The sequence below is a fragment of the Papaver somniferum genome, chromosome 10, assembly GCF_003573695.1.
Source record: "Papaver somniferum cultivar HN1 chromosome 10, ASM357369v1, whole genome shotgun sequence".
Lineage (NCBI taxonomy): Eukaryota > Viridiplantae > Streptophyta > Magnoliopsida > Ranunculales > Papaveraceae > Papaver > Papaver somniferum.
Genome location: NC_039367.1, coordinates 114,628,533 through 114,643,211, shown reverse-complemented (window position 1 = coordinate 114,643,211; position 14,679 = coordinate 114,628,533). Strand labels below are relative to the sequence as shown.

Here is a 14,679-nt window from a genome sequence, read left to right as displayed (position 1 = left end):
GATTATTAGCACTAACCACACAAGGGTTGTTTAGTTATTATAAAATTATTTTAGATAAGGGGTTTTTGAAATTAGTTGTGGGTGACCTTTTTTATCTTATTAGGTGACGCCACTTTATTGAAATGCGACGCCCAATAATAACTTTCCTTTTGAACTGCCGCTGGGAGATGAAATAGCTGTAGCCTGTAGAGGCGCCCAGAGAAGCCCAAAAGGACATGCTGGAATGAAAGTACTTCTAATGCCACTCCAAGAATATTGCTGTCTCAGATCTGACGACATGTTATAAACTGTGCTTATCGACACTATTTCACTAGTGGTGACCATTTCACTATTTTTGAGTAGTAGTCTCTTCTATAATGTTGGGAATGTTCGTTTCATTTTCTGTGGCAACCTTGTTGGGACAAAAGATGCGTATACAGTGTCCTATATGTTTTTCAAGAATAATCTGATATCAAGATACTCAACAAATCAGATACACATTTGAAAACTGTTCATGAAATACACTTAACATCATTTAATATGCACTTAATATGACAAAAAAGAAGAAACTCAAACTTCAAGCTGCAGAAACAGATCACCAAAAAGAAGCTTTCAGTAATTTATAGTATTGGAAAAACTATCATAAGCCTTATCGGTCATTACAAGCAACAATTCCAAAACGGACTGTTCATAGTCTAGCAGCATAATAAGAGAGAGTAAGACCATAAACTACTAAGGACCTTTTAGTCAAATATTCTTCCAGGTCCCCGGGGACAATGTAGAGGGTGTATCAGCCACCACGAGCCTCCCTCCTTGTTGCATCATGAAGAAGTTCAACATCAACTCCATCTGGGGGCAATTGCACGTACCTCACCACTGATCCCCTGATAAAGCAGTTTCTTACAGAAAGCTGCAGATAAATCGAAAGACAATAAGTGAAAAGTCCTCTCAAAAGAAAAAGAGACAACACTAATGCATAACCAATTATAAGCCAGTGAACTTGAATGAAACAAGTGCAACGCATTACACAAACCAGAGCAGACTTTGATTTTCGAAATTTCAAACTAGCGATTACCCATATCATACACCAAATTTATCAGTTCAATATAGGGTTTAGCTAAATTTTCTCCGCAACAACAAACTTTGGGATTCTAGTAGCTGGAGTCACTAGCGCCTCATATTTAAAATCAATCCGTTCATAAAATGTGGTGACTATACAGTACTTTGTGACAAAACTTCACTATACAGTCTACACAAACAGCTTCGTCACTCCTCACAAAATTACTCCGCAACGACCTGATATAAAAAAAATTAATCTGTTCATAACATATCTAGACTATAGATTATAGAGAACTCAGTGACAAGGCTTCACTACACAGCTTAGTCACTCCCTCTGAATTACTCCGCAATGACCTTAAATAAAAAATAAAAAAATCCGTTCATAATATGTCTCAACTATAGAGTACTCTGTGACAATGCTTTACCACACTAAGTCCCTCCCTCACTAAATCAATACCAACAACCTCATATCAAAGTTAACCATCCATAGTGTCAACTAGAGAATAGCGACACCGTTTTTCTACTTCAACAGCTAAATCAGTTTTTTAACCGTTACCACACTAACTGATACTATTATCAGACCCAAAAAAATACTAAAGATTTATCCCAATGTCCATACTCTTACCGCATCATCGAAAAAAAAACTAGTAATGTTGTAGCCTGGAGTAGTTTGTTTAAATCAAATTCATGAAATCTGTCTGTGCATTGCAGTAGTCAGGGGTTGCCTACATTACGGCAACTTAACGGACACCAATTTTTGGTGAATTCCTTGGCTTTGCCTAAGACATCAACTTGTACTGAAGTGTCTAAATTAGCTATCTGTTAAGAGCCGAAGTTAAAAAAAAAAAAAAAAAAACTTTCCAAACCCTAAAACCCAAAATTCCCAAATAAAACCCTAATGTCTGCACATAAGTGCCCTAATTCTAAACTACTTCAATTCTCCGAATACCCACGAGAAAATCAAACATTAACAAATCAAAGTTCATAAAAATTCGAAACTTTGTGAATATAAACCCTAGAAAAGAAAAAATCACACAAGCAAACCAGTGAGCAAAGAAGAAATCATACCATGTGGGGATACTTGTCTTGATCAACTACTCTAGTATTCTCAAGCTTTATGTTAAGGTATTGATCTACTGAATGTAAAGTTCCTCTTATTGCAAGATCATTCTTTAATTCCACTGTCACTTCTCTTCCTACTAAATCCTTAAAATACGAAAAGAACAACTGCAAAAGAAAAAAAAACGAGAAATATTAGAACCCAGAAGAATCACAAACACTAATCGGAGAAAACCCACAAGAAATATTGGAACTTTGAATAGATTCAGCAAGAAATTTACCATTTTTTGTTTTAATCTCAGCCCGTGAAGAAAGTTCCAAACTTCCAATGGTCTGATATTTTTGTTTCCTGGATGGCGAAGACAAATTGTTCTCTCTTCTTAGTTATAGGAAGCCTTTTTGCGTGGGGGTCGGGTGGGGTTCAACAATCAACAAGAATGCGTGCTACGGGCCTTTTTTCTTTTCTTTTTCCACCCCTATTTAATCCTATTACAGGGCTCCAAGCATTTGGTTTTGAATTAGGTTGTGCATGGCAGCGTACTTCCGTTACAGCCGAACCAAATCGATTAATAAAAAATCGAACCGCGCTATTTACTAGTAGGTGGTTTTGGTTTAAAACATTAAAAATTAAGGGTAATGGTATTTAACATATTCCTCAATGTATCACTCAATACGATAATATTGTTCTCACATCTGTCACTTTTGAGGAAGAAATTCATGCATCTATAATGACAAGGTCATATACATATATATTTAACACATAAACGAATGGTACCATGGACTTTACCAGGCCCGGATGGTTTCTCGCCAGGCTTTCACCAATCGCAATGGCAGGTAGTCAAAGATGATGTCTGCAACATGGTTAGAGCTTTTTTTCAGTCAGGCTACATGCTAAAGCAATTCAATAACACGAGAATTAGTCTTATCCCAAAGTCTAATAATGCTCACAAGCCATAAGATTTTAGGCCCATTGCGGTCTGCAACACAGTCTACAAGTTAATTTCCAAGATAATTGCTTTACGTCTCAAGAAAAACATGGTAAATATCATCTCCCTCTCTAGTCGGCGTATGTACCTGGTAGGTTAATATCTGAAAATATCTGCATAGTCCAAGAGATAGTTCAAGCCATGAAGAGACAGAAAGGAAGAACTGGTCATCTAGCTCTTGAGATGGACATGTCGAAAGCCTTCGAAAGGTTAGAATGGGTTTTCTTATTGGACGTTTTGAAGCAGTTTGGTTTCGATGGAAAATTTTTCCAACTAATTTCTCAGAGCATCAGCACAACTCAAATTGAAATTAGGCTCAATGGTTCTCCTACGCACCATTTTAAGCCTACAATAGGGATTAGGCAAGGGATCCTCTTTCCCCTTACCTATTCATCCTTGCAATGGAGGCGTTTTCAAGGTATCTCTTTCACTGTGAATCCACCAAGCAACTGACAGGTATGAAGATCTCACAATCTGCGCCTAAAATTAGTCCGTTGTTGTTTGCGGATGATTGCTTAATTTTCTGTAAAGTTAATATATCTCAAGCACAAAAACTTCTAGAAGTAAGCAGCGCACCCCCCCCCCCCCCCCCACCCCCCACCCCCCACCCCCCGGCGATATAATCAGCCACCTATCTGCTTCAGCTTCCTTAGTATACTCTTGGAGCTCAGTTTGTTGTTAGGCTTCCAACTAGTTTCTTGTAAAAGTACTCTTTATCCAATAATTTTTAAAATAAATAAATAATATTAATTAATAATTTATTAACTTATAGATAAACTTATTATTATTTTATTTTCTTAATAAGATATTCAAATCTTCAAAGCATCCTTCAATCTCCCAAAAGAAAATGCAATTTCACAGTTGTTGACTGACGAAGAAATAATTGAAAGCGTTGTGGGAACTGAAAAAGTTGGGGAAGAAGCTGATGAAAGTTCCACAATGCACCCCCTTAGCGAAATGAGTCTATTAGAGCAGCAATCAGAATATTGAATGATTTTTTGTTGAGTTAAGAGAAAACAACACCAGACGTTCTTACGATGATAAGACAAATTAGAGAGGAAATTAATTTCAACAAAAAATAAAAGAAAATTGAATCGATTTTTAAAAGTTCTTTAAAAATAATTAATATAGTGAATATAATATATAATGCATTATTAATTTATATTTCACATGGTATCTATATGGGTAATCAAAAATATATTATCTTATAATTTTAGCGAATTATTGATTTGGCACATTGTCCCCAACTCGGGACCGCCATAAAATATATTTATGAGAGTTTATTAAATGATCGAGTATTAATTAATGGAGTTTTTCTTATTGAACATAGTTTTTGACATGTTTTAGAAATCAACAACCAAAGGATGAGGAAAAGAAGAAGAGAATGCAAGAAATGACACCAAGTAATGAGCGAACTGTAACCCTTCATAAAAAGCTACCATATGATGCAAAGCAAAGGAACAAAGTGCAATCATCATTGGTGGACCAAGATAAGAAGTGGCAACAAAGAAATGGAATTCAAGAAAAAGATACATTTTTCGTTCTTTCGATTTCTCAACCTGCAAAAAAAGGCAAACTGAACAAGTGGTATTCAGCTCCACCTTCAGCAAAACAAGTGATTGAGTATGTGAAGTTATTTCCGCCCTTAGGCGGATGGCAGTGCTTGGGGGGAGCCAAGAGATGGGGCCAAAGTCATCTTTTTCTCTTTCTTTAACATTTTTATGTTTTCATACAAAAGAGGTTCTTGAATTAAAGCGTCAAATGACTCTTTTTTGGTCGTTGGATAAAGAATGTGAAGCGGTTGTAGCCTTGGTAAAAAATTCGAGTTTATGGTTTGTAATTGAGTATGCGCAGAAGGACTTTGATGTTGTTACTATTTCTGGATTTATAGAAAGATTTTGGCCCGAAACCTCCACTTTTCATCTGTCATTCGGCGATTGACTATCACCCCTGACGCTTCTCAAATTATCGGATTCCCCGTGGAAGGTAAAGTTATCTTTGAAGATTTTGACAACTCCATGGCATTTGACAATCATATGAGTTGGTTGAAGAATGTCTTGGGTGGGGCAAGAATATGGCCAAAGAAGAGTTTGAAGTTGAAAAAGCGGGGGTCTAACAACCACACCCAATATCTCGCTTAGCAATCTGTATGGACTAACTCCAATATACTTTCAAGATAATCAACTAGACAGTCAGACTCAATCTTAAGAAAAGTATATCAAATAGTTATATCTCAATTTTTCAATTCAATCCGCAATCAAACAAATAAAAATTTGCGAGCCTGATTGAATATAAGAAATAACTTGGACGGTATCAAAAACCAATATCCAAGTGTCAATCAATTTATATCAACAACCAAAGGTTGGATTATCTAATTGATTGAACTTAAGCACAACCTGTGATATTTCAATTATATAAACAAATATAATGCGGAAAAGAAATAACACAGTGTTGATGGTGGTTTTTATATTAAGGTTAAAATTGTAAAACCTTGCATCTGATGTGACGTCACTCTGTAAGAAAACGGTGCCGTGAGTGCTAACTCTCCACTGACATATTTATTGATCCGTTCAATATATTTAAATGAAATTTATCCAGACCGGCGCATGTAGCAACCATCCCAGACGTTCTGTAAATTTCGGCGCCTTGCCTATATTCACTTAATATAAGTTCCTTTGAATGCCTTCTATGCTATGTTCCCCGGCTGAACCCTTAATGTTGATATGGCATGACGATTTGTGTTCACTCTCAGCAGAGTAGCACGAATTTCCAAGTATCAAGGATAAGGTCTTTGCATAAGGTATTCAATCAGAAAAGCATGCTGCTCTCTGGCAATGAACTTAAAAGAACTCTGTGTCAACACATAAAATTCAATCAATTGCCCTGATTAACTTGCAAAAGTTAGGGTTTTTCGCCTCGCGCAGTGTATCAGACCTTGCTTGTCAAAATTAAGCCTAGGCAAGCTAGGTAATTAATCCGCCATGGATTAGCAGGTGCAAAACCTTGCCAAGAATCAGAAAACATGGAGTCGGCAGCAAAGGGAGGCGTGGCCATGCCTTGGGCCAACTGGCGCCACTTTCCATTGGCCACGCCCCTTCCTAAACCGGTCTTATTTCCCTCGACCAATCGTGTCGCCTCAAATTAGCCACGCACACGTAAGTTGTGGATGGGCCCACACTTGTTGGCCCCACTTCCCATCGACCAATCAGGTCGCTCTAAAGCCGCCACACTCATACCAGAAGTGTATCCACATCCATGCTTGGTCGACCCTCTTTTAATCGACTAATCAGGTCGCTCAAAATCCGCCACACTCTCACCAGAAGTGTAGCCTCGCCTTATGTTTGGCCGGCCCCTTTTCTTGGCCAATCAAGTCGCTCTAAACTTGCCACCATACGTTGAAGGTCAAACGCACCCTGCTGCGCCACCATACTAATTGGCAATCCAAACACGCCCTGCCACAACAACATATTGATCGGCATGCCAATATGTCAAACATGCCACTTCGTGGCAACATGCCATAAATAGCGCCATGTGTGCTAATCTACCTCTTGTACATGGCCAATGCCATGAAAAGCTTAAAATTAGGGTTTTCGGGTCAAAAACACGTCTATGTATTTACCAAAGCCCTAATTTCCAGTCGTGGCACAAATCATGTCACTTCGACCCCACAACATGCCACGAGCCGTGTGGGACCCGAGAAGCCCTAGGGTTGGCGCCATATCATAGCCACCCACGGCAATCCCTACTCCAGTGGTCGTTTCCACACTATGGCCTTACCATAACTCCTTTGGCATAGCTATGGCGCCATTTGCACAAAAGTATCGCCATGCTGCGGTCGTATGACACACGCACTAATTAGGGTTTCGACATGCCAAACCCTAATTTGGTCAAAGTTGTTACGCCAACCAAAGCCAAATAAGTTTCCCCAGAGCGATGGCATTGATGTGGCAACAGGGACAATGTTGGCACACCACATGTGGCTCCAAAACCACGGTGCCAAACCCTAGCCTTGGCCATGCCACCAAACCCTAACTTTGGCCGCGAAGCCGAATCTTATCTTTGGCCATGCTACAACGCCACAGGCGTGGCCATGCCACAACGCCACTGGCATGCCGCTATGCCACGGCTACTAGCATGTCGTCACGCCACGGCTACTAGCATGCCGTCATGCCACGGCTACGCCACTGGCATGCCACTATGCTAATGGCGCCACTGCGCTATACAACAAGATGTGGCCATAATCAATGGCCACCCTTCCTCATGAGATGCAATCTCAGCCATCCAAGTTCGTCACTGAACTGACGGACTTGCGGCAAGTCCCAAGCAACCATCTAGTGGCCATGGTTGCGCCAGGCGCCACTTACACCACCATGCCACTGGCATGCATGAGATATGCCAGTCATGCTGCGATGCCACTGGCGTATACCAAAAACGCCACTGTGACATTACCAGACGCCAACAGAAGGTAGCCATAATCAACGACTACACTTCTTCATGAGATGCAATCTCAGCCATTCAAGTTCGCCACCAAACTGTCGGACTTGTGGCAAGTTTTAGGCGGCCGACCAAGGCAAGCCTAATAGCATCACATGCTATTTTCCTATGGCGAAGTCTCTTGACTTTGACTTGCCACACATGGCAACCTGCTACACGTTTTCCACGAAAATACTCGAGACATCAAACATGTCACAAACTGGGGGATACTCATCAGGGTATTGGTCTTTACAAGAAAGTGTCATGAAGTGGGACAGTTAGTGCTGGTGAAAAGGAACGGTGTAAACAATTCATTTCCTTCATCATGGAAGTGTAATGACTGACGGTTACACGAATTCACTTACCTCATCATGGAAGCATAACGTCTGACGGTTACACGTTACTATATTCTTCCACCACTCAATCGTTTCCACTTCCTACGAGACCAGGGTACGTTTCAATATGACTTGTATAAATAGTCTTCACTTATTTTCACCAAACAACAGGTGTTGGTCGGAAACAACACAGTATCTAGAAATCACCTGGTAGCTTTCCATTATGCTAGACAGTTCTACTTTCAGATATGAGTCATAAGCAACCACACCTTCAGAATCAACTATTCTGGTCTCAACACTCTCTTCGCTTTCCTCCCTAAGACCAACCCTTCTCCTGGGACGACCATTTCTTGGTTTAGGCCAGGATTGTAGAGATTGATCTCTCGAATCAAAAGTACTCATGTGGAGTGCATTGTTTAGGGTTTAGATTCGTTTCTTATCCACACACCCAAATTTACCAAAATCAGCAGAAACGGTTTTCACCCACAAACAATTGGCGACCACAGTGGGAGATTAAATCTCTCGGTTACAACTCCAATTCCCAGAAGATGGTCGGTCTTAGAAAAGATTCCAAAAATCCAAGTTCCGTTCAGAACCTGGTGAATGGTGACATCCCTCCTCCCAACACTATACCGAATGGTGCAGCCAATGAAGAAATTCCAGGGTTGGCCGAAAGGTTGGATGAATTGGCATGGGTTCAGGAGATCCACACAAGGAACATGGACCTGATGAAGGAGACGATAAACATCATACTCAACTTTCTTGTCAGATTTACATCAGATTTGAGTGGTTCACCCGCCCCGGAAATTCCAGCACTGGGGACTGACGTCCCGGATGATCATTCTCAGGTCAACAGCTTCACCACCAATCAGAAACCGGTGAACCAGGAAGCAGCCACGTTGGTGGAGTGTTTATGTGAACTTCTGCACCTCTCAAAGGGCCAGCGAGCGGAGACATTTACCGCGATTAATCAAATAGCCCTAGACGCGTGTTTGGTTCCCTTACGCTCGGAGACTTCAAGAATATTAGAGATGTCCGTCAATAATGTTACATTTACTGAACACGACATGATGGCAGAATAAGGACATAACCGGTCCCTACACGTCACTGCTCGCATCAAGGATTCAGAGTTCAAAAGGGCCCTCATCGACATGGGGGCCTACTCCAATGTTATTACTCTCAGAACGCTCAGGACAGCCAAGGTGCGGCCAAGCAAAATCATACGGCAGCCTACCATGATGACAGATTTTGAAGGCAACCAAACCAACACGTATGGATATATCAACCTGAATCTGTTAGTAGGACCGATTCAGTCGAAGGTAAAATTCGAGGTAATCGAAAAGGAGCCAGACTACAACATGATACTAGGAAGACCGTGGCTCCACGATAACATGATCATTCCTTCAACATATCACCAGTGCCTAAAGACCATGTTGAATGAAGAAGTTATTCGCATTCCCGCGTCATTATCTCCTTACGGACCGATCTGTGGTATGGAGATATTCGGAACGAAGGAAAATTCGCGGGACTTGTCAGGAAAATTTCACTGCACTCCACTCCCGACATGGAAATCAATCGAAGTAGAGGACAAGATCGCATCACTACATGAAGGGACCCAATCTCGCGCCATCCCTCCAAAGGAGAAGCACGCCGATTTCCCCTCATCAAACGAAAGTATGTCTCATACTCATACCAAGCGGGAGCGAGCTTTTATTGCAAGTCGTGACGAAAAAGGGAAAACCGTATATCAGCGCCGCTGTTAACAATTAGCAGGGGAGACTACCACCCAGTCTCTCCGCCCAATGGAATGCAATCACAGAAGCGAGCCACAAGAGGAGGTGTCGGACGCACCACGACAACTGCAGGACTGAACCAACTCCACCACGGATGAACTCGAAGTTGTCAACATTAGAAGCAAGGAATCTCCACGGCCTGTCTCCATCAGCTCAACTTTATGTGCCGACGAACGTGCAGAACTTGTGGACCTTCTTAAGGAATATCAAGATGTATTCACGTGGACGTACGAGGAAATGCCTGTCTTGGATGAGAAACTGGTCACTCACCATCTACATATAATACCCGGATCCAAACCGGTCAAACAATCTCCGAGACAGTTCAGACACGACGTGGAAGAACAGATCAGGACAGAGATTCAAAAATTACTAGCCGCTGGTTTCATCAAACCCATCCACCATCCCACCTGGTTGGCCAATGTGGTTCCAGTAAGGAAGAAGAGCGGCCAAATTAGGTGTTGTGTTGATTTTAGGGATCTGAACAAATGCTGCCCCAAGGACGATTTTCCTCTTCCTAACATTGATATGCTGGTAGATGCCACCAGTGGACACGGTATGTTCTCTTTCATGGATGGGTACAACGGCTACAATCAAATAAAAATGTACGAGAACAACGCAAGTAAGACAGCTTTTCGAACTCCTCTCATAAACTTTTACTATACCATGATTCCTTTTGGTTTGAAAAATGTTGGCGCCACCTACCAACGCGCCATGACCGCAATTTTCCACGATATGGTGCATAAAAAAGTTGAAGATTATGTGGATGACATAGTGGTTAAATCAAGAACCCGGATGCAGAGGTTATGCGACAGGTGTTTGAAAGGTGTCGTGAATACAAACTAAAGATGAATCCTTTGAAGTGTGCCTTTGACGTCTCTTCGGGAAAAGTTCTAGGTTTCCAGGTGACTTCCAAGGGAATCAAAGTCGACCCAGCCAAAACCTAAGCCATCCTCACGATATCGCCTCCACAAACTGCGAAAGAACTACCAAGCTTCATGGGTAAGGTAAACTACATCCGGCGTTTTATACCGGGTTTAGCTCAGCTTGTCGCTGCATTCACCCATTTGCTGAAGAACGGGGCGAGTTTTTTTTTGGACGACGCTACAACAAGAGGCTTTTCGGAAGATTCAACAGATACTGTCATCCTCAGACGTCATGAAATCTCCTGTAGAAGGAAGATCGCTGTGTCTCTACACTGCTTTTAGTGATACTGCTGTCGGAGCTCTTCTCGCTCAAGAAGATGATGAAGGAATTGAGCACCCTATATACTACTTCAGTCGGACATTGAGGGATGCAGAACTTAGATATCCTAAGGTAGAAAAGCGCGTCTAGATCTGATTCACTCCATTCAGAAGTTTAGGCATTATGTGCTCTCAAACAAAGTGGTGTTGATATCTAAATCCGATCCCGTGAAGTTCTTGCTTTCAAAACCGACCCTGATAGGAAGGCCAGCCAAATGGCTCCTCCAAATGTCAGAGCTTGATATAATGTGTGCTTCCCCAAGAGCTATTAAAGGACAAGCGGTCGCAGATTTACTAGCAGCTTTCCCAGGAGAGGGTACCACAGCACTGCACGAAGACCTTCCTGGAGAGTTTCCGGAAATCTTTTTTCAAATAAGAAGCGTGGCTACTATTTTTCGATGGCTCTGCAACCCCTAGCAATGACACCGGAGGAGCGAGCGTGGTTCTAGTATCCCCAACCGATGAAGTTTTCTCGCATTCCTTCAAGCTAGACTTCCATTGCACCAACAATTCAGCAGAATATGAAGCCTTTCTCATAGGGTTGTCATTAGCCAAGCAAGCTGGAGCCACACGTCTGGAAATAAGGGGTGATTCTAGATTACTAGTTAACCAGATGAACGGCGTATACGCACTAAAAGAGGTGACACTGGCCCCGTACAGATCTGAGGCGTAAAAGCTGCTGAGTTACTTTGCTGACGCGACCATAACACATGTTGGCCGTAGAAACAACAGACATGCTGATTTCCTAGCCACATTAGCATCAAAGCTGCAATCCAAAGGTTTGGAAGAGACCGTGGCATCAACATGGCTTTCGCCATCTAAGGAGACTGAAGTCAACGACTGGAGAACACCGATTATTCAAGAACTTAACAGCTCGCTATCCCAAGGAAAGGTCAGTCTCAAAACCTTGCAAGACTTCTTCATGCTTCACGGGATGTTGTACCACCGGAACCCAGATGGTTCCCTGTCAAGATGCCTCGGAGATGATGAGGCACATCAACAGCTTAACCATATTCATAGCGAAATTTGCGGGCAAACGTTGGTGGTAACACTTTATCGTCATCTGCAAATCCTTGGCTACTACTGGCCGGAAATGGAGGCTCAATATCGATTGCTCCAAGGATCTTGCTCCAATTTCCAAGCACCACCGCATCAACTGGAAGTTTTCAACATCAACCACGCTGGAGACTGGCAAAAGTCGTACATCAGTTACCTTCGCGATGGCGTACTCCCTACCAGCAAGAAAGACGCAACCAAGGTGAAGCAAAGATCCAAGAGATTCATACTCCATGAAGGAATCCTGTATCGTAAAAGTTTTGTAGGAGATTTATTACGATGCCTGGGCGAGGCAAAAATCCCCATGATGCTGAAAGAAATGCACGAAGGCGAGCACCAAGGAAAAAAAAGTTGTTTCTCCAAATACATGAGCGATACTACTGGCCGACCATGGAGGAAGATGCGGATGCTTTTGTTCAAAGGTGCCACAAATGTCAAATTCATGGAAATCTTATCCACGCACCCTCTACTCCCTTGCATTCGGTAAGCAGTCCGTATAGCTGGGGACTTGATATCATTGGGAAGATTCACCCGTCATCGTCGAAGCAGCATGAGTATATAATAACCGCAACGGAGTATTTCACCAAATGGGTCGAAGCCATCCCTCTACGAGGGACCACTGGAGCCACAATTGCAGCGTTCATTAAGGAATATATCATTTGTCGTTTCAGTGTGTCTAAACACATCATCACCGACAACGACACTCCTTTCGCCAACAAGCAAGTACGGGACTTACTTGAAGAATATGGAATTAAACAAGTCTTCTCCACCATTTACTACCCCCAAGGGAATGGGCAGGACGAAAGCACTAACAAGACTTTAATTCGAATCCTCAGTCGGACAGTGCACGATAACCCTCGGACATGGCACGAACAACTGCCAATGGCCCTTTGGGAATATCAGACATCACCAAGGAGCTCTACTGGCGCCTCTCCCTATTCTCTCGTCTATGGCACAGAAGCCATTCTCCCAGCAGAAATTAAAATCCCATCGGCTAGGATTGCCGAGGAAAGTGGAGTTCAATGGAATGAAGCCGAAGCATCGAATACCAGGGTGGCGGAGCTAGACACTTTGGATTCCAGAAGAGCTAAAGCAGAATATCACGTGCGAGCATACAGAAATAGAATTTCCCGAGCATATGACAAAGTTGTGAAACCTCGAGTTTTTCAAGTAGGGGATTTGGTGTTGAAGACCGCCAAACACATTCAACAACACATGTCCGCACCAAAATTCTCCCCAAAATGGGAAGGGCCTTATGTGGTCACCAAAGCGTATAACAGTGGATACCACAAGGTCATCAAGGAAGATGGAGGCAAACTGGAAACAATCATCAATGGAAAATGGCTCAAGGCATACTACGCCTAACCATTACCCCACCCCTTGCTGTCTCATAGCACGGTTAGCCAGGCATTTTTCTGTTTCCTTCACATCCCAGTTATCAAATTTCATTCGGTCAAAGCATATTGATGAAAATTATCTTAATTCTCCAAAAGCAATACAAAAATATATACATATATATATTCGAGATCCAGAAAGAAAACCTCCAAAAAAATTAGAATTTAAATAAATAAATCTAAAAACATGAAGATGAAAAATCGTTGGACATAGCTATGTGTACTGACAATAATGCATATTCCAAACCCTAGTTATTCTTCGAGGAATAAATTCTCTAAAGCAAGATTTACTAGACAATCAAAGTTCATTGAGAACTTCATACCTTTCAATGAATCCGTCATAGAAGGTGTCACTGATTTCCTTTATTCTCTTGACTATAGACACACCATGTTTGTTAGTTAGAACACAAACTTTTCGATCAACAACCCGAGCAAGTTGTCTAGCTTTGACACATTCCATGATGAGCTTTTTCTGATTTCGTATCAAAAATTTTTGATTTGCAAGGATTTTGGCCTGACCATCTAAGAGCTGGTTTATTTGCAGTTGAAGATTTGCAAACTCGACCTTTGAATCTTTCTGAAAACGAATTAAATCCTTGACAGATTCACCCATCCAGGAGTTGTGTTACTTCCTTGCAAGCATCTTCTTCAGAACCAGCTCTTGAATCGAAACACATCCTTGAGTGTCTTCCTCCATATCAAGATGCACAATCTCCTGAGATTTTACATAGTTCTCCATATAATTTTTGTTAGGGATGGATTAATACAATATAATATGTATATGTATTAAGAGAAGACACTTCTCATTAAGGAAACCCTATGAACTTACAGGAGTAGGACACGGACGTTCACGGACCGTTCACAAGAGAAGAATGGATTTAAACTAAATCCAGTAAGAGGAAAAATACAAAGTTTGTCAATATTGCTCAATAATCCTTAAAATTAGAGCCCGAGTCATGAGACATACTTGCATAACTTTAATTGATTGACAAAATAAAACAACACACAAAGATGTACAACAAATCTTGAGACTCTCATAGTCATCATCCTTGTATCTCTCAAGATAGATTCAAGGATGAGGTTACTTAAAGTTAGGTAAAGGAGTGACAAGTGTCTCACTATCAAACATGGGAGAAGGGTTGTACAGGTTATTTGACCGTTTTACTTGTATATTCCATTTTTTCCATCGATTAAAACGTATTCCACAAGAATTAGTCATAAACCCTTTCAAAAGTCCATCCGAAGGATTTTTCTGAGGACTGAGTCTAGGACCTCTAGAAATAGGTTCCAGAAAAGGGAATTTG

General features: G+C 41.6%; 1 protein-coding gene across 1 annotated transcript; it reads right to left on the bottom strand.

Moving 5' to 3' along the window:
* Nucleotides 1–484: 484 nt before the first annotated feature.
* LOC113318909 (sm-like protein LSM2) lies at nt 485–2,514 on the bottom strand. The gene is made up of 3 exons (XM_026567190.1): nt 2,379–2,514; nt 2,107–2,265; nt 485–889 (listed from the first exon to the last, which is right to left on the bottom strand). The coding sequence occupies exons 1-3, from the start codon at nt 2,379–2,381 to the stop codon at nt 770–772; spliced, it is 282 nt and encodes a 93-aa protein (XP_026422975.1). The 5' UTR covers nt 2,382–2,514; the 3' UTR covers nt 485–769.
* Nucleotides 2,515–14,679: the final 12,165 nt, after the last annotated feature.

What these genes read in the sequence shown, in the direction of transcription:
- LOC113318909 (XM_026567190.1), bottom strand. An exon ending in AAGACAAGTATCCCCACATG is followed by an intron (nt 890 to 2,106) that starts GTATGATTTCTT and finishes ATTTATCTGCAG; the next exon opens with CTTTCTGTAAGAAACTGCTT.